Raw genomic sequence first — 21,631 nt, 5'->3', positions numbered from 1 at the left:
TTTTTTTTGTATTGCACTATAGCTTTTTCCCTAAACTTTTTCCACAACGGAACACTTTGCACATTGTGAGTATTTAGCGGAACACTTTGCACATTGTGAGTATTTAGCGGAACACTTTGGTTATTTTTTAAAGAGATTTATTCACGTAGTGGCCTACGAGTTAATTACTTCAGTAGTTCGTGAAACACATATTGAGGCCTCACGGAACCCTAGCTTTGGGAAACATTGCACTATAGATTGGACATTTCTATCATATCGTCTGCACATTTCAAATTAGCCGTTACCATTCTCGCGCCGAAAAAAAAAAAACGCCGCACCAAAGACGAAAAGTCAGAACTTAACAAGAAACATTTTTAAAGTTAATGTAATTTAAAGGTTTACCGTAATAAATTAATACATAGGTCAACATAATTAGGCTTCACGTAAATATTGTTTGGGCATTCACATTTACAGATACAACATACGAAAAGGGAATTAATTCTTCCTGAGAGACAAGGGAGTGCATTTTGGCCTCAACATTATCATCACAATTGTTTGGTAAACAGAACATATGCGAGGTGTCCGCTGAGTGAAAGTAATGAGTTAATGTCTGACAGGGCATATAGTGGACAAAGACTCAATGCTGGACCAAAAGAAATGGACTAGAAATAAAAAAAAACTGATTGTATGTCGTTTTACTATTTAACTTTTGAGTAAGTAGCTATATTTAGTTCCCTAGCAGTGGCGTAGATAGGGATTTGGGGCAGGGGGGGGGGCTTGACCTCTTTAGGGGCCCCTGCATTTTGATATTAGACATCATGACATGAGGTAATGCCGTATTATTTTAATATCTAATGTAAAAACAATCTTCGGACACTCATTTAGCCCCCCCCCCTCAAGTGGGGGCCCGGGGGGATTTTCAAATTTGGACCCCCTCTTCCACCCTAGCTACGCCACTGTCCCTAAGACAAGCATAAATCCTTTTAAATTATAAAGGTAATAAGCCTTGGTTTAAGTTACCGCTTCTCTACCAAATTTTTGCAGCTCGTTTCTTCGCCCCAACAATCTAAATGTTTGGACACCTCAAGAGACATCATTAACTCGAGTGGCTCAGAACTATGTGGGTTTAGTGTTTCAATCTAAAGTCGATGAAGTCTATGCTGCCTTTTTACTTGCGCGATGATTTTGTTTACGAAGCATTTAAATTCTCATTCAGGACGAACCAGGAAAAAAAGGCGTAATAGAGGAGGGCACAGTTAAATAGTTGCAGCTGTTGCCCCTGCGAGGCACAGCAGTGGGCACGGTGAGAGTGTTTCTTCTGGAATCATCTCGAATTTCTGGACTTGGGCTTTTCAATGTAGGCGATCCGATTGCGTCCGCGCTTCTGCTGGTTGTCAGGCTTGGGGAATTTCCTTTTTCAAGAGGAAGGGAGTCCTTGTAGTTTCGATTTAGTTCTAGACAGTCGGTCAGCTGTATTTTATTGTTGTTTTTACTTGCGTTGTCGATAGTCAAAACAAGGCGGTCACTGTCGTGATCCATGACCGGTGATGGCTGGTCGATGTGCAACGTTCTCTTGAAAACAGGGCTGGGAACTTTGCGAAGCTCCAAAACGACCCCGTCACTATCATTAGAGTTAAGATCGGCGCTATCTTCTATCAGTTTGACACATGCCTTGATGTTCTCAGGTGAGTTGGAATGTTTGAGCATTGCGTGTTTGCTGGCACGGACTTTGAGATGAGACACTTTGTCACCGCAAGATTTTCGCCTCTGGTATTGTTGTTTTTTTGCAGGGACCCCCATCTCAGCGACGCTATCCGATTCGGAACTCTCCGGGATCATTTCGCAACTTCCGAAGCGAGATTTCCCGGTGAGAGTGTTGCGCCGATTCAGGTCGACGACGGGCGGCTTGTTTGGAGGGAACATGAGATTTCTCGTGTTTTCCCAGGCACACGGTGATCTTGGAACGAGGTATGTGTACGTGACCACGGGGATCTGGAGCTGGGGCGCCGCAGGATTTGCGGCACCCAGAGAACTGTCTTCTACGTTCACATAGTTGTTGATCAGTACAAGATGGGAGTCATCCTCTTGTGGTGTCACTCCTGGGTGGTGCTCAATCTGGCACGAATGAGGGTCGTCAAAGGCGGATGCCCTCCTGCTTATGTCACTAGAGTACCTACGGCTAACAGACGGATCGCTGTCTAAAAGACTGGTCGACATAGGTCGATCCGACATCGGGATTGCCAGATTAGATCGCTGAACTTGCAACGACCTTTGCTCCCGGAAGTGGGCCAGCGCCTTCTCTTTCTTGCATACATAATGTCGAAACGCACCAAAAATAAATATATCCCAGAATCCCCTGGAGAAAGAAATGAGGTGCAGCACCTTCAAACTGATCAACTGGTCCGCGTAGTGCGCTGGCGCGTCGTGGTTCAAAACGAGGGTGGCTATCTCCCACGGAAGATGGCTCGCTACGAAGGACACCAGCAGGGCAAAAGTGAAAATGACCACCGACTTGGAGGACTTGTAAGGCCGCCCGGGTTTGTCCGCCTCCCTCTTGTTCCGCAAGAAGTAGAGGAATAGAAGGCTGGAGCATAAGGCCGGGAAGGTGAAGGTCACCAGCGGGTTGAGCACCGCGAAGATGTCGTGCAAGTACATGAAGCGATTGGAGGCAAAGCAGAGGAAGTACTCCGGGGACCTGGCAGCGGGCAGAAGGTTGACATTCTCTACGTCGTAGATGACCACCGACCAAATGTTATAGGCAGCAGAGAAGAACCATGTCAGGCTCGCAAAAAACAAACACCTGAAAAGAGAAAAAAACAACAAAGAATAAAATGGGTGACAAAAAAACAAACAACAGACAAAAGTGAATGAGAAATAACAGAATAAAATGGATGAGGAAAAAACCCCAAGAAGAACATAAATACTTTTTTAAAAAGACAATATCTCCTTTATACAACTTATAAAAGCGATTGTTATTCTCTTAAAAATTAATAAATGTTAGATTAAAACAAGGTTACAAAAGACAGTTTGTGTGGAAACACAAACTCAAAATCGGCCCCCGAAGAGGTCCACCCAGGCAGGCTTCAATATTTTCAGAAAGAACATCCAAATAAAATTATATCAAAGACAAATGAGAGATAAGAATGGAGAAAGAAGGTTAACAGATCTTGTGTAGTGCCCCAACGGTCCCGCAGATCAAAGGATAGGTGTAAGTGAATGTAAAGTTAGATGTGAACCTGGCCTAACTAGTTCCCCTTTTAGACCTTGTGGTCTATAGGGCAGATGATGTAAAGTTCATCTGTTTTTGTGTCCTACGGTTAACGAGGGTGTCATGTAGCCAGCACAACGACCAACCGCCTATACTTTTCCCCAACTAATGTCAGGTACCCATTAGAGCTGAGTGGACTCAAGAGGCGCCCAAATATTCCAAAGTTGAAAATCCCAGTCTTCACCAGGATTCGAACCCGGAACCCCCGGTTCGGAACCCAAGCGCTCTACCGCTCAGCCACCGCGCCTCCCCTGGCCTAACTGATGTCTTATAATTGATCTAATTGTTTTGAAAAGGCTCAATCTCTTATGCGAATCCTGAAGGTGAAAATAAATTACGCAATAAAAAAATGTTCAGAAAAATGAAGTTTTTTCATTTTAAATTAGATCAAACTTATAATGCATACTAATTAGCTTTTTCTCTTTAAAAAACTGCTTGCATAACTGATTTTAAAAATTAGATTTTTCGCTTTCAGAAAAAAAAAAGTAGCCGTTGCATCAGAACTTTGAATGGTCTAAAATATTGTGATGTCGGATTTTCAATATCTTTTCTAGTTTACGAGATCTAAACGGGACGGACGGACAGACGGACAGACATTTCGCACAAAACTAATAGCGTCTTTTCCCCTTTCGGGGGCCGCTAAAAAGATGGAACATTTTTTACCCCACTCCTCCCACCAGTGAAAAAATCCTGGTTAAAAAAATGTATAGATCTAGTACACTTTATAACATTCCAATGATAAACATTTAGATCTAGACTTAGAAGACGATGCGCTAAATCTTCCTGAACATTCATTTATTGAACTCTTCAGTCAGAAAAGCCTTGCATTCGGAAATTCCCAAAGGCGATAGTCATTTCAAGAACGAGAAAGTCCTTTCAAAACCGATGTTGGATATAGATCTAGACCTAGATCTCTAGCCAAATAAAAACGTATTTCATTTTTTGCTTGAAAAATGAAAACGCTCAACATAGCGTTTTTCCCCGTGTGACTAACTTGCTAGTAGGCTAATTCTTTTTTTAGCGATATAAATTGACTGTTAAATTTCTAGAAAAATAATCAGACCCATTTTTGAGATCAGCGTACAGCTTCCTACGTAAAATTCTGACTTGAATAGAGGGATTGTAACAAAATGGATGAGAAAAACTTATTTTCCCTTTTATTTCATTTTTATTTTAAATTTCTTTATTAATTATTAATTAAAAAAAAAGTGAATGCGGTACAAGCATTCTTCAAAATGTCCAAACTCAGCCTCACTTTCATAATGAGGCTAGAAATACTGAAGTATTGCACTTGCCAAATATTTGTTGAATTGAGAGAATTACATGACCGAAATAAACAACAACAAAAAACAAAAACAAAAAAAAAAAACGGTTCTCAGAGTATACATTTCGATTTGTTGCGATTGTAATGTATGTACCAGTTAGAAACAGCAGTATAAAATAAAGCCTAAAAGCTATTTATTCTAAACAAGTCAGGCTGATGCGCTTTTCTGGTTAGGGCGACATTCTTTTATGCTTGCGAATCTTGAACGCTAACTGCGGAATTAGAGAGGAGCCATGGAGTCGAGATGCTATAGAAGGATTCTACACCTACAAAGGCCGCATTATAAATGATTAAATTTGAAAAAAACAACAACACAAAGACTATTGAGCCCCACGATGACCTGCTGACCACAGTCTGAAATCGCAAGCTGTATGGTTATATCAAGAGAGCTCGTAAAAATCTTCCTAGAGGGAAAAGAAGAAGAGGCAGAGAATGCAATGGTAAGATAACATCGAAGAATCATGTGTGGTGCGCCAACAGAGTCAGGAATTGGTGAAGGTGAAGGAAGTGAGATACCATTTTGACAGCAAAACAACAACTTCGTCTCCATCTTCTCTTAACGCTATTGCTGCTGGTTCTTTGGCCATCTGTTCTTGTTCTGAAAACGAATCCTGGATTAAAAACTGATTGTTGCAGCCCACAGTTTTGTCTGTTATTGGTTTCAGTCCAATAGCAATGGAGTTTTTATAACACACACACACACACACATAGCGCGATTGAGAAAAAGATTCACGATAATTAAAAGTAACCTACATATTGACCAGACAAGTTACGAATGCACCGGGCTGTCCAAGTCTCCCTGAGTGTCAGACTATCCTGACAAAGCGAGGATTGTGTAGACATATTTAATACCTAAGAATCAATTCTGAGAATTAACTTTTAAGCACTGTCTGGAAGCATGTAACTAAAGCAATAGTTTGAAAGAATGCCACATGCTCTTTCAAGAAGACGTGAAAACGTAATTTCAATCAATATTAGCTGACATTTTCTTCAGCAATTTTAAACTATACATTTCTGTTCAATCTTTTATTAAGTTTGTAATAACATTTTTTGAAAGGCTCAGTTTGAATCCTTATATCATATGGGATTCTGGTAACCACTGAGCTAAATGAAATCCTGTGTTTGGTTTAAAAAAATCTCTTTTTTTTTTTTACAAAGTTTATATCAACTCATTCTGTCTGCCTGTCTGTTTTTCTGTCTGTCTGGTACAAAATTTTTACAAGTTATTTTTCCCACACCCATTCTCGGATCAAGATGAAACTTTGCACAATTATTCATTAGTGTAGACGATACACGAATCAATTAAAAAACAATTACCTAATTAATCAATTGATTACTGGTTATTAATTATTTTTGTTTGATACCAACAAGGGAAACTAACGCTCATCTCGTAGAACATTATTCCTTGTTACTTATATAAATATTGAAATGTTAAAATGTATTCTTTAAAACGTATATCCAACACAGTAGACCCTACTACATTTTTGTGCGTATCAGTCCTTATAGATTTATTTTGTCTTTTGTTGATAGTTCATTAAAAGTAAAAAGTTCCCCCATTCAGACGTTGCGATCTATAGGGCAGATTATATAAAGGTCATCAGTTTCTGTGGCTCAGGTTGTCATGTGGCCAACACAACGACCAGCCGCCTTTAATTTCCCTAACTAATGTCAGGTACCCATTAGCGCTGGGTTGAGAGAGGCGCCCAAAGAGCCCGGAATGAACAAAAAACCCTAGTCTTCACCAGGAATCGAACCTAAGCTAAGCGCATTACCACCAACCTGCGGACATTCATTACATTCCTACTCTCCCCTCACACTTTCGCCATAGTAAAAAAAATGCGCATCATTTATTTTGACAGGTTTTCATTATCTTAACAAGCTGAAAGAAGCTCGTCCTGCGAAAGACATTTTATTAAAATTTCAGAAATATCACTGCATTAATTAGTGAATTAATTGTCTGCCTTTAAAGCATTGTGATCCCCATGTATGGGACTCAGAGGAAGTAACAAGTATATTGCATTTTTCTTCTTATTGATTATTAGTAATTTCCCTATTCCTTATAATCATGCAACGGTAAGACAAAATATTTATTTCATTGATATGTCTCTAAATTATGTATTTAATGAATATGAATAGTATTCAATATGAATACGATATCTGTTTAGTATTAATTTCACTTTGTAACTGTTCAGTCTGAGGTGTCCCAATTGGATTTTAGGAATTGATTTTTTTTTAAAATCATTGTGTATGGCGTGTAGATGCGTGCATAAAAAACATACATCTTCATTCAAACTATTTCAATACCTAAAAAAAAAACATATATATCTTCCAACATTATATAGCAATTCCTTGTAACACCGCACCAGAGGCGTAGTGAGCAAAACGTGCGCCCGGGGCAAATTACTTTAATGGCGCCCCCCCCCCCCCCCCCATTTTCCATAAACCACACATAGTAATATAGGTTTATAAATAAAAAAGTATTTACTAATAATATGATACAAATAACCTTAAAATGTATGACCTAACTAAAATATCTACAATACTTTTATTTGTCATCAAATACTTTTAACATGCTGCGTCTCCATTCGTTTGTGACATCTGTAACTTATGTCTCATATAGTTTGTAACCATCTTCTGGTATTTTTTTAACCAACCGCAGACATAATCACCTTCCTGCATAATACTGTTTTCTCTCGCTGGTGATAGGTTCCTCAGTATCTACATTCTGAATATTCTTAGCTACTGAGAGTTTGAGATTTGAGACATATACATTTTTTCTCAGATTCGGACAAATACGATATTATAGCATTGAATAGCCGCTTTCATTACAACAAGTCCTCCCAAATCACTTAGACAATATGTTGGTCTTTGTAGGGAATCAAACAGTTGGAGGTTTTTGAGGTTCAAAACTTCGTCATTAGGTCATCTCCCACCCTCAATACAATTTCTATCGAAGTAAAGAATGTCAAGTATTTGGTTTATGTCGAGCTTACATCCTTTTCTTGTTTTACATATATATAAATTTAAAAAACATAACAAAATATTATTGTCTACATTCCGTACTGATTGTTTTTTTCCCCCAAGATTTATGAAGACATTTCCATCGCTCTCAAAGATTAAAACAAGACACACATTCAAAGATTTATGAAGACATTTCCATCGCTCTCAAAGATTCAAACAAGACACACATTCAAAGATTTATGACAATAAACTACTCCCACATTCATTTATATCTCCAGGGCATAATTAATGTTTCAAATTGAGTTCTTCTTGTCCATAGTGAAAAGGTCAGAAATGTTTTACTGCTAGTTAGCGTCACCAGCTTTTTTTTTTTTTTTTGACTTCTCAGTTCATAAGGACTTTGTGTTTAACAATAGATCTTAGAATATAATGAATTTTAACCTAATTAATATTTCTTTTATTGTGGACCATCACGTAATATCATTTAAAACAATACACTATGTTGAGATTGCACTTTTACAAAATTCTATAGTCCATTCAATAAAAGTGGTAACTCACTGTAGGAATAGAGTTTATCTGGTAACTCACTGTAGGAATAGAGTTTATCTGGTAACTCACTGTAGGAATAGAGTTTATCTGGTAACTCACTGTAGGAATAGAGTTTATCTGGTAACTCACTGTAGGAATAGAGTTTATCTGGTAACTCACTGTAGGAATGGAATCTACCTGGTAACTAACTGTAAGGATGGAATCTATCTGGTAACAAACTGTAGAATAGGAATCTATTCTATCTGGTAACTAACTGTAGAATGGGAATCTATCTGGTAACTAACTGTAGAATGTGAATCTATCTGGTAACTCACTGTAGGAATAGAGTTTATCTGGTAATTAACTGTAGAATGTGAATCTATCTGGTAACTAACTGTAGGAATGGAATCTACCTGGTAACTAACTGTAAGGATGGAATCTATCTGGTAACTAAATGTAGGAAGGGAATCTGTCTGGTAACTAAATGTAGGAAGGGAATCTATCTGGTAACTAAATGTAGGAAGGGAATCTACCTGGTAACTAAATGTAGGAATAGAATCTATCTGGTAACTAACTGTAGGAAGAGAATCTACCTGGTAACTAAATGTAGGAAGGGAATCTATCTGGTAACTAAATGTAGGAAGGGAATCTGTCTGGTAACTAAATGTAGGAAGGGAATCTATCTGGTAACTAAATGTAGGAAGGGAATCTGTCTGGTAACTAAATGTAGGAAGGGAATCTATCTGGTAACTAAATGTAGGAAGGGAATCTATCTGGTAACTAACTGTAGGAAGGGAATCTACCTGGTAACTAAATGTAGGAATAGAATCTATCTGGTAACTAAATGTAGGAATAGAATCTACCTGGTAACTAACTGTAGGAATAGAATCTACCTGGTAACTAACTGTAGGAAGGGAATCTACCTGGTAACTAAATGTAGGAAGGGAATCTATCTGGTAACTAAATGTAGGAAGGGAATCTATCTGGTAACTAACTGTAGGAAGGGAATCTACCTGGTAACTAAATGTAGGAAGGGAATCTATCTGGTAACTAAATGTAGGAATAGAATCTATCTGGTAACTAAATGTAGGAATAGAATCTATCTGGTAACTAAATGTAGGAAGGGAATCTATCTGGTAACTAAATGTAGGAAGGGAATCTATCTGGTAACTAACTGTAGGAAGGGAATCTACCTGGTAACTAAATGTAGGAATAGAATCTATCTGGTAACTAAATGTAGGAATAGAATCTATCTGGTAACTAAATGTAGGAAGGGAATCTATCTGGTAACTAAATGTAGGAAGGGAATCTATCTGGTAACTAACTGTAGGAAGGGAATCTACCTGGTAACTAAATGTAGGAATAGAATCTATCTGGTAACTAAATGTAGGAATAGAATCTATCTGGTAACTAAATGTAGGAATAGAATCTACCTGGTAACTAACTGTAGGAATAGAATCTACCTGGTAACTAACTGTAGGAAGGGAATCTACCTGGTAACTAACTGTAAGGATGGAATCTATCTGGTAACTAAATGTAGGAATGGAATCTACCTGGTAACTAACTGTAGGAATGGAATCTATCTGGTAACTAACTGTAGGAAGGGAATCTACCTGGTAACTAACTGTAAGGATGGAATCTATCTGGTAACTAAATGTAGGAATGGAATCTATCTGGTAACTAAATGTAGGAATGGAATCTACCTGGTAACTAACTGTAAGGATGGAATCTATCTGGTAACTAACTGTAGGAATGGAATCTACCTGGTAACTAACTGTAAGGATGGAATCTATCTGGTAACTAACTGTAAGGATGGAATCTACCTGGTAACTAACTGTAAGGATGGAATCTATCTGGTAACTAAATGTAGGAATGGAATCTATCTGGTAACTAAATGTAGGAATGGAATCTACCTGGTAACTAACTGTAAGGATGGAATCTATCTGGTAACTAACTGTAGGAATGGAATCTACCTGGTAACTAACTGTAAGGATGGAATCTATCTGGTAACTAAATGTAGGAATGGAATCTATCTGGTAACTAAATGTAGGAATGGAATCTACCTGGTAACTAACTGTAAGGATGGAATCTATCTGGTAACTAACTGTAGGAAGGGAATCTACCTGGTAACTAACTGTAAGGATGGAATCTATCTGGTAACTAAATGTAGGAATGGAATCTATCTGGTAACTAAATGTAGGAATGGAATCTACCTGGTAACTAACTGTAAGGATGGAATCTATCTGGTAACTAACTGTAGGAATGGAATCTACCTGGTAACTAACTGTAAGGATGGAATCTATCTGGTAACTAAATGTAGGAATGGAATCTACCTGGTAACTAACTGTAAGGATGGAATCTATCTGGTAACTAAATGTAGGAATGGAATCTACCTGGTAACTAACTGTAGGAATGGAATCTATCTGGTAACTAACTGTAGGAAGGGAATCTACCTGGTAACTAACTGTAAGGATGGAATCTATCTGGTAACTAAATGTAGAAATGGAATTTACCTGGTAACTAACTGTAGGAATAGAATCTATCTGGTAACTAAATGTAGGAATAGAATCTACCTGGTAACTAACTGTAGGAAGGGAATCTACCTGGTAACTAACTGTAAGGATGGAATCTATCTGGTAACTAAATGTAGGAATGGAATCTACCTGGTAACTAACTGTAGGAATGGAATCTATCTGGTAACTAACTGTAGGAAGGGAATCTACCTGGTAACTAACTGTAAGGATGGAATCTATCTGGTAACTAAATGTAGGAATGGAATCTACCTGGTAACTAACTGTAAGGATGGAATCTATCTGGTAACTAAATGTAGGAATGGAATCTACCTGGTAACTAACTGTAAGGATGGAATCTATCTGGTAACTAAATGTAGGAGTGGAATCTACCTGGTAACTAACTGTAGGAATGGAATCTATCTGGTAACTAACTGTAGGAAGGGAATCTACCTGGTAACTAACTGTAAGGATGGAATCTATCTGGTAACTAAATGTAGGAAGGGAATCTGTCTGGTAACTAAATGTAGGAAGGGAGTCTATCTGTTGCCAAACTGTAGGAATGTAATCTATCTACAAGTCAAATGAGGGAATGGAATCTTATCTGGTAACTATCTGTTAGAAGGTTTAGTTACTAATTGTAGGAAGGGAATCGTTCTGGTAATTAACTGTAGCAATGAGATCTATTTGAAAAAAAAATCTGCTTTTCATCGCATTGTGTGTAGATTAAAAAAAATCAGCTTTTCATCACATTGTGTGTAGATAAAAAAAATCAGCTTTTCATCGCATAAAGAGGTCTTAGAATGATTAAGTGAACGCTATTATTGCCTTGTATCACTCTACCTTTAGTGCTTCCTGTCTTGCTTATGTAGATCAAGGTCAGTCTCATTTATTGAATACAATTAGAACTAAAACTTGGGAAATTGTATAAAGTTTTTACTATTTAACTGGACACAATGAGAAAACTCTGGCTCGACCGTTATGATATTCCAACTACAATAATTTAAAAATTAAATTTGGTCTGGAGCTGTAGACATTCTATATCTTGAACACACACGTACGTCAGCGGGTATTCCCGAATGTATTCGTTAAAGAGTTCAATATAAACATTAACAATCTACATGTCGCGTACAGTCTTCTAGCCTCTATAGGCCTATTATTATAATTTTATATACTCTGAATAGATTTTTACATTCGCTTAACTCTTTCTCGCCGAACTGACGATACCAACGTTGATTCCACCAGATTGTGGTAAATAATTACGGAGAGAAAGAATTAACCAGGATTTATTTCTGAAGGGACGGGGTAGGGTAGGGTGAGTCGGGGGGGGGGGGGGAAGGGAGAATAGGGTCGGGATTAAAATGTCTCATTAAAAAAAAAATCTATCTATCATTAGTTATTAAGAACAAAATAATCGCTCTTTCAAAAAGTCGCCTGCTTCATAAACGAGGAGTTGTATTTTTTTTTTAAAATTTAATGTTACTTGTTACTGAAGTTCAATATATAAGTTAAAGTAAGTCCTAATAAACCTTCGCATGTTAACTATGAACAAAACTAGAAAGAGTGAAACAGGGCGATGTAGTCAATTACCCGACAATGCTGATCATATGCTTCAAAGCTGTTTACTTTATCAAGAATATCTTTCAAAATACTCGCCTCAGGGTATCCCTGAATAGAGAGCTGCCTGATCAGGTGAACCAGTTTAGATCAAGAAAGAGTTCTCTAAAACTTCTAAAATTGAGGAAAATGTGAAAGAAGAAAACCCGAAAAAAAAAAAGAAGAGATGTCGATATCCACTGCGAGTCAATGTCGAATAATAACAAGAAAAATATAAAAATATATTTTTTAAAATAACAAAAAAAAAAAACTTATCTAGTGGGAAGAACCGCGAAATCATTGTCACATAACTAAATACTTTTTTTTTATTGATTCATGTATTGCCATCGGCTACGAAAAATGTTGAAAAACATTTCAACGTGACCCGAGAGTGGGAAATGGAGGACAAAATGTGTACAACATTTTTAGCAGAAGGACAGATGGAGTTAGATAATATCTTTGTAAAACAGAAGCACTTTTTGAGAACAGCCGAATTCCTTTCCCCTGAAGTCTTTAAATGATGCGCCCGAGAACACCGATTCACTCAATGATCTTGAGCACTAGGTAATAAGAACCAAAGTATATTTTAAAATCAATACATAGATGAGAGAGTCTATCATGCGGTAAAAAATATTTCCTATCATGTGATAGATTATCTCCTATCATGTGGTAAACATTATCTCCTATCACGTGATAAAGAATATCTTCTATAATATGATAAAGAATATCTCCTATCATGTGATAAAGAATATCTCCTATCACGTGATAAATGATCTCCTTTCATGTGATAGTTATCTCATATCAAATGGTAGTTGTTTTTTTTTCTGTCATATCATAGACACGACCTTTGAAAAAAGCAACATCCTAACTCACACGTGACGGTAAGTAATGACACTGTACCGAGTGTACTGACATCTGACAGTATCTGCAGTGTTGGCAAGTTTAAAAATAATATGGGCTATTACTCCGAGCATTTTCTCCCTGCACACACCACAAAACAGTTTCATTAAATTCAGACGAGGCAAGGGAAAGCAGGAGAGTGTTGGAAGTATAGCCAAGGATTGTCTGCGCTTTGACATTGTCGCATATAACATTGACGAATCTTTTTTTTTTTCTTTTGTAATCGTATTTTCTATTGATATTCTTTATTGATCAAGTACTCTATTATGTTGTACTGGCCTATAAATTTGGCCAGGTGAAACTCAAACTGAGAGATCTAAAATCAATTTCATTTTTTTTTAAATTTTAGTTTTGAGTCCATAGTCAGATTCTTTAGTGAGCCTTGACCCATAAAAAGATTGAAAAGCAAAACGGAAGTACAGCTCATTACGAAATAAGAACTTGAAGCGGCGGACAGAAATAGCTCACTGTGTCTCAACATGGGGTTGGCGTCTGCTTGGCGTCCTGACAAGGGAGGTGCGATGTCCTGAATACCGGTTTTGGGGGTGTGGGGGTGTGTCAATTTTCTTTTTCAAGGGACAAAAAACTTATTTTCATTGTAGTTACGAATGCAAGTTTGAATATTAACCAAAGTAAATGACACTGTTTCAAGTATTGAATTTTTTTTTTATTAGTATCTTATATAATACAGACGTTACTTCAAAAAAGAAGATGATTACGTCATACGCTTCATGCATTTAGTCATGCATATTAACCAATGACTTAAATTCTGCCAAGTCACTGGTTTTCCTGGCTAGCTCAGGCAACCCATTCCATGCTATAATAGCACTAGGGAAGAAGGAGTATTTGTACAAATTTGTCCTAGCATATGGGATGAGGAATGTGCCTTTATCTTTGTGTCTTTCAGAGTATTTTATTAAATTTTGTTTTTGTATTTGAAGATTATGGTTCAGTGTTTTATGTATGATTGCTACTTTACTTTTGAGCCTTCTGTCCTGAAGGCTTTCTAAATTTAGTGATTTTACTAAAGGTGTTACTCTAGCCAAATGTGAATATTCTTTAGTTATGAATCTCGCTGCTCTATTTTGTGTCTGTTCCAGTTTCTTAATGTTTTCTTGAGTTGAGGGGTCCCAAACGGAGGATGCATATTCTATTATTGGCCTAACCAAGGTTAAATAACATTTTAGTTTTATGTTCTTATTTGATTTATAGAAATTTCTTTTAAGAAAACCTTAAGACAGTTATACACTGGATATGTCAGATCTGTAATGGATAACTGTCTCTCCATACAAGTAGCTGCCAACAAAACCTATCAATCATCATTAGATACAATCCAAAACCAAGCCTTGCGGCTAATTAGTGGAGGTATGAGAACTACTCCCACAGCAGCCTGTGAAATAGACTCCAATATTGAACCTCTTAAGTTAAGGCGCAACAGAGCAGCATTAGAAGCTATTGAGAGATACAGAAGGTTGGAGGACGATCATCCAAATAAATTACTAACACAGAGAAATAGGAAAAACAACAAAAAAAAAGCAAAGGACTCTGATCCAACTTACTGACGAACTAGCCCTAAAACACCACCTACCCAATAACAGAGAAAAAATTACCAGGTTTTCAAACATTACACCCGGACTAAACTACAAACAACCAACCATCAAAACACATTTACTAAATAACACCTTAACAAAAGAATCAAATCCACTGGAGCTCAAAGTAGGCACGCTTGAAACAATCGAAAGCTATCAAAAAACAGCTATCCTTATTTATACAGACGGATCGGCTTTCAAAGCCACCATCAATGCTGGTCTTGGTGCCTTCCTGGTCTTCCCTAAAAATAAACACTTTGAGATAAGCGCACCCTGTGGTGATTACTGCTCAAACTTCCAAGCCGAAATTGAGGCAATTGCCATAGCACTCCAGACGGAAAACAAATTATATGAAGGAGTGCAACCACCATCAGATATTGTTGTCTTTACAGACTCCCAATCTACTCTGCAAGCACTTAACAGCAGCACCTCAAACAGCCCAAGAGAGTTGACAACACTAATTGTGATAATCCACCAGATGATATCAAAATTAAATATCAATATTACACTACAGTGGATCCCTGGACACATTGGCATCATGGGAAATGAAAAGGCAGATAAGCTATCAAAGGCAGGTTCATCTATGGAACAACCAGATAGACCTGTTAACTACCTCACCCTAAGGTCAATGTTAGTCAACAATCACAAAGAGGAGTGGCTCAACCAATGGGCATCAGGAAACACAGGCAGAGCCATGTACAGAGAAATGACTACGCCTAACAAACTGGACAGTATTAACTTCCTCCCCCGCAAAGAACAATCTACAATTTTCCAACTAAGAACAGGACACACACCACTATTAAATTACCACCTGAACAAAATAAACTCCACACAACTACCCCTTTGCAGACACTGCGCCTGTGACAGGTGGGGAAATGTGACGTGTGTTTGGCACGTTTTATGTCTAGGGGATGATTATTTTTAAAGCTATCACACCCCCACTTATCAGCATATGAATCGGGAGCAGACACGCAACGAGACAAAGCAATGAAAGATAGATACAAAAGTTAAAATAAAGGATATTTATTTACATAAATATACATATAATAATAAAAAGGGGGAGGGTTTGCATCTATCTCTAGTATATTCTATGTTTAATCATCACTCTTGCACATAATAAGAGAGTATGTCACTTTGTCCTCTGACTTAGCTGGTTGTCCTGTTGATGTCGCAGCTGGCTGTGTCCTGGCTTGAGGTTCTGCAGCTGGAGGTGGCGCTCTAGCGGATAGAGGGACGCCGGCGATATAGTTCTTGTGGAGTCTCAGTCCCAAGTTCTAGTATCTGTAGTGGGCACAGTATGGCGGGTGGCCGGATACCGTGGGCACAAGGTTACTGCGGGCAGAGCTGATCTGCCGTGGGCAGTGTAGGTAACAGGATATGTCCAGTGAGTTGCAGAGGGTTGGCGTAGCTATGACGTCTCGCACAGATCTGACTCTATAGGGACGTCGCGCCTAATAGCTTGACAGGTGGGCTGTCGAATAGGCGGGCAATGCCGATAGCGCCAGGTGGTAGGGTTGAGTAGATATCAGTAGGCAAGGGCAGCGCTGAATAGCACTAAGCACAGATGCAGGTAAATAGATCGTTGATCCAATAAATAAATAGGCAGGTAAATAGGCAATAGGTGATTCTCGATGGCAAATACAGTGCTGAATAGCACTAAGCATCTAAATAGGCAATAGGCAGACACCTGAGGGAGGCTGCGGATAAATAAAGACAAGTTAGGACATGTCTCTCATACATCTTATCGATGCCCTCGACTGAGGTGCATTCGTCAGATTGGTGAAATTGCTTTAGAGCACAATGAGGAGATGATGACAAATGGGATTTGGGAAAATAGATGGCAGATAGTAGCAATATAGAAATGTACATAAAAGGGGAAATAATACTATAAAAATGTACATAGAAGGGAAAATACTAATCTCAAATAAACAACACAGGTGGATAGAGAAAGAAGGGGGGGGGCGGTGGTCAGCGACCCAGATGGTTTGTTTACATATGACCGTGGGTCGAGAACAATGAAGCGTGCTTGAATGTCCCTTCAAGCGGCGCAACTCTCATTAGAGTAAAATGAGTAAAGGGGAGATAATTCATATATCTTCTCTAAACGCAGTATCAGTGCGCTAGTAAAATTATCACGGTTGTCAGCCGAGATAAAGAAAATAAAATAAGATGTACAAGTATATACATGGTTGCATCAATGATCAATTGAGCAACATAGCATTAATAGATTAATGCAATACTAAAATACATACATAGCACATGTTTATATTTTCTACTTACGCCAGTGAGAAATACACAATTCACTAATTAAATATAAATGAACTAAGCAAAATCCACATGATAAAATCCAATGGAAATATACAAAAGTAATTAAGATGGAACTTGTGATTAAGTTCGGCTTACCACCAGGTATTCCTCTAGGAGAAAGAATAAGTGATATAGTCCAGACTCGATAGCTCAGCTCGAATGAGAAAGAGAGGGTGATTTGAGTTGGTTTACTATATATATATGCCTGAAAAGTGTGGGCGGACACCGGAAATGTCCTAGGCTAAGAATTATCTTACACGTGGGTGAAATCCGACAAGAGCCGCACCTTGGAGTATCACGCGGTGTGTTGACCAGGGTAATCTCTTAGATCAAAGAGAGACGTGAGGAAAGGGGGGGGGGGAGGATTAGCTTGCATTCAAACCAAGGTGGTGTCAACCGCGGCTGTCAGACATCCTGTCGATAAGATCAAGGTCTGAGCGTATCTTTGCCCCGGTCAAGGGAAGATAAATGAAAGGACTGGCCTAATTTTCTCCAAGGTGGTGGACTAAGTCTAGCCTGGTAGAGAGGAAAAGGTGTGGCGGGTGAATGATTTAGGGGTTGGATGGGGAAATAATTAAAATGAAATAAATAAATAATGAAAAATAATAATTAATGCTGTGATAAATTTGAGTGACTCTGACAGCGAGTTTTTGACTTGTCACAGCGCCCACCCCTTTAAAACCGTAAACCATATCCTCTTTGAATGCCCCTCCCTAATCCACCTTAGGCAGACCCTACTTCCACTACAGCCCAACATAACCAACACCCTGTACGGCAGTGCTGAACAACTGAAGAAAACAGCACACTTTTTTTCCTTGGCATAGTCTGCAAAAGAGCTCACAGCTCAGCAGCAATAAAGCTGGCTAGAAGAAGAAGAAGAAGAACACCTAGGTATTTTGCGTTTTTAGTCTGTGTTACTGGTTTGCCATGAATAAGATAAGTGGAATCAATTTGTTTTAGTTTTTTTGTTACTCTTAACAACTGACATTTTTCTGGGTGGAAAGACATGCTCCAATTTGATTCCCATTTCTGTAATTCATCTAATTCTCTTTGTAAAATATCTGTGTCTTGTGTTCTTTTTATTGTTCTATATATTATGCAATCGTCTGCAAATAATCTGACTCTTGTTCCTGAAGTAATGCAATTTGGTAAATCATTTATGTAAATTAAAAAATAGTAGTGGACCCAAGACTGTTCCTTGAGGTACACCTGAGTTTACTGTTATCGGTGTTGATTTAGAGCTATTTATTATTACAGTTTGTTCACTCCCTATCAGAAAATCTTTAATCCACTGATGCAGTGGACCATTAATGCCGAAATATTTTAATTTTTTAAGCAAACTATGGTGGTGAACTTTGTCAAAAGCCTTAGAAAAATCTAGTAAGATAGCATCTATTTGTTCACTATTATCTAAACCTTTTGAAAAATCAAATCATCAATTAATCCTATTAGTTGTGTTTCACATGATCTATATTTCCTAAAGCCATGTTGGTATGGTGTGAGGACATTATGTTTGTCTAAGTGGTTTATGATGTTGCTACATATTATGTGTTCTAGGATTTTACATGTGATGCTGGTAAGTGATACTGGTCTGTAGTTTCCTGGGTCAGATTTTTCTCCTTTTTTAAATAGGGGGGTGACATTAGCTTCTTTCCAGTCCTTTGGTACTCTGCCCTGGTTAAGTGAAGCCTGAAAGAGTATTTTGAACACTGGGGCTAGCTCATTGCTTAGTTCTTTGAGTAATCTAGCTGGAATACCATCAGGTCCCGACGCTTTATTTGGTTTGGTGTTGGCTGATAGTTTTTTAATTCCATTTTCTTGTACTACTATATCTTCTATGTTGTCTACTTGGTTCAAATTCAGTAATATGTCTTTGTCTCCTGGGGCTGAGAATGCTGATGCAAAGTATTTGTTTAGGATGTTTGCTTTAGTTTCATTATCATTATGTATTATGTTATGTTCATCTTTTAATGGCGCTATGCCTGTTGTTTCTATTTTCTTAGACTTAATGTATGACCATAGGTTTTTGATGTTATCTTTAGATATTACATTGTTTATGTATTCACTCTGCAGCTGTCTGCTTACTTTTTGGGTTAAGTGTTTAATTTTTATATACTTTTTGTAAACTCTTTCTGCATTAGTTTCTTTAAATTTTCTATATAGGTTTTCCTTCTGTTTATTATTAAACCAGCATTTATTTATTTTGTTTGCGATTTATGTAGTTGGTATATGATTTTCTATAATGCTTTTAAGATGTTTTTTAATGAAATTCCAGAGGTCATCGACTGGTTGGTTAATGTCTTTTTCTAATAAGAACGTTTCTTGAAAGTTTAATGCAGCTTGGTGTAGTTGTGTTAGGTTACATTTATTCCAGAGTAAGATTTTTCTTTTGGTAAAATTCTTTGTTTCATGTTTAATGTAAAATGTAGCACCTTTAGATGTATAAATCGTGCGCTGCGTTTATCTTGAATGTTCCTCGCATAATAGTATTGGCTAGTGCTGCCACCTTCTTTATTAGACTTTATTTACCCCCCCCCCTTTTTTTTTTAAATACCACCATTTTGTCGACATGAACTCTTCTTCCTATGAAAAAAAAAAAGAATGTTGCAGACGCCAGGACGTTTGATTTCTAAAGCTCAAAGTGCAGGACTCTTTCAGGGGAGCTAACAGCGCTCTACAAAACCCATTGCTGGCTGAAGAGGAAATCTGTTGTCAATATCCAGAAAAAAACAAACTAGTATCAAAACACTTTAAAATTATAACGAAACACTTTTTTTTACGATTAAAAAACTAAACGGACTAGCCTAGATACAGAAAAACTGGAAAATCGTTATTATTATATGCCTGTCTTTTTCTTTTTCAGTACATCTTTAAAACCCTCCCTCAGACACAAGGAGGGCGTGTATGTATTATTTTATCAATGGGGGGGGGGGGGGGAAGCTACAAGAAAAAGTTTGAGAAACACTGACACAGTTCTAGACAGCACTGTGTGGAGAGAGGCTAGGACAAGCAAAGATATCGACAGTGATGATCGCATCCCTTCAAGAAACACGAGCCAACGCTAAAGACAACAAACAAAAAACCACTACAAAATACATTTAAAACAAAAAGACAATACATCTGTGTCACGGTTGACCACACATAGTAGCCGTGACACAACATCTATTACACAGCTTAAAATAAAATAAATATTAAAAAAAAAATAATAAAAAATGTGTTTTGCTCATGCCAGGTATCGCGCTTGTACTTTGGCACTATCAGCTCTTCTACTTACTGAGCAAGAGCTACATTGTGTCATTGCGTAATTATTTTATATTGGTACTTTCATTATATACACATCTAGAACTAGAGAACTCCTTAAGATCTGATCTAGATTACATTTACGCATAAAGAATAAAAGCAAAGCTTAGACAATCTATCAATAAACTGAAAGCAACTTTAAATCTAATGAACTCAGTTATCCAAGTTAACGGTACACTATGGCTGACTACGTCATCTTTTTTTAATACTAAGATTTGAAGCCTAATTTAATTGTTTTTTTTTTACTTTGAAAAATTATAACGGTCAAATGTTGAATATCTCGGAAAATCGTTAGAGCGGTTTTCGAGATCTGTGTCCAGGTTCCAGGGCTGACTTGAATAGAGATATTGTAAAAAGGATTATTCTAGCAACCAACCAGGCGCCACCTTTACTTTTGGGCGAGAACGTTTCTCTAGACTAAATTCCACAGCCACAAGAAGTGCTCTATGAAGTACTCTATGAAGTGCTCTATGAAGTATGAAGTGCTCTATGAGATGATTCTCAGATCTTTTATTTTTACGACCGAAGGCGGCCAACAAAAGAAAAATGTTTCGGATTTGAATAAGAATGTCATCCAATCAATAGTCACTTTAATGTGACACGTGACGTTGTCAGGAGCTATCATTAATTTAGCAAATAACACTTAGCAATGCTTATTAGCAGGAATTGTTCTCCCTACTATTAGTGTGGTAGTGGTTGCAGAGACAAACAATTGATTTACCCATCTCCCACTCCACCCTTCACATCTTATTAAGTGCACTGCCTGCAGTGGTGTAGCCAGGGTTGGGGAAGGGGGATGGAAAAATGAAAATCCCCCCGGGCCCCCACTTTAGAGGGCCCTTGAATGAATGTTCGAAATTTTGTTTTACATTAAATATTAAATATTACGCAAAGTACAGGGGCCCCCAAGAGGTCAAGCGCCCCGGGCCCCTAAGTGATGGCGAATTTCTAGCTACGCCACTGACTGCCTGGTATGTGTCTTCAAGAGATTTAGTGTGTGTGTGTGTGTGTAGGCCTATATAAGTAGAGATGGGCTTATGTCCGAAATCAGCGCCACAGTGGGACAGTTTCAACATGCCTTTACTTTTTAGAAAGTTAGTTTGCGGGAGTGATTGCTTGTTTGTTCTAGACCTTAAGTTACAAAAAATAGAGTTTGGATTCTAGATCCCACGTGATGCTCGAGCCCCCACTGGTTCTACAGCAACAACCAAACTGTTATCAAATCAATTGGATGAATGCACGCGTAAAGATACGAAGGTGAAAGGGGGGGGGGTAAGGAAAAACGGGCGGGGCGAGAGAAGAACAAATTGGGTGAGGGGTAGAGAAGGGAGGAGGCGGGAGGAGGAAGTATGGACGTGAGTACTTAGTG

General features: G+C 38.0%; 1 protein-coding gene across 1 annotated transcript in view; it reads right to left on the bottom strand.

The window, feature by feature from the left end:
- Positions 1-880: 880 nt before the first annotated feature.
- LOC106069325 (uncharacterized) overlaps positions 881-21,631 on the bottom strand; it is a 37,844-nt gene continuing 17,093 nt past the window's right edge. Inside the window, exon 4 of the mRNA XM_056039359.1 lies at positions 881-2,779. Within this exon, the coding sequence (XP_055895334.1) occupies positions 1,192-2,779 (1,588 nt within the window). The 3' untranslated portion in view covers positions 881-1,191. The remainder of the gene's footprint in view (positions 2,780-21,631) is intronic.

This window comes from Biomphalaria glabrata, chromosome 8, assembly GCF_947242115.1.
Source record: "Biomphalaria glabrata chromosome 8, xgBioGlab47.1, whole genome shotgun sequence".
Taxonomy (NCBI): Eukaryota; Metazoa; Mollusca; class Gastropoda; family Planorbidae; genus Biomphalaria; species Biomphalaria glabrata.
Note: the sequence above shows the minus strand (reverse complement) of the source record. Positions and strands in the feature narration are given on the sequence as shown.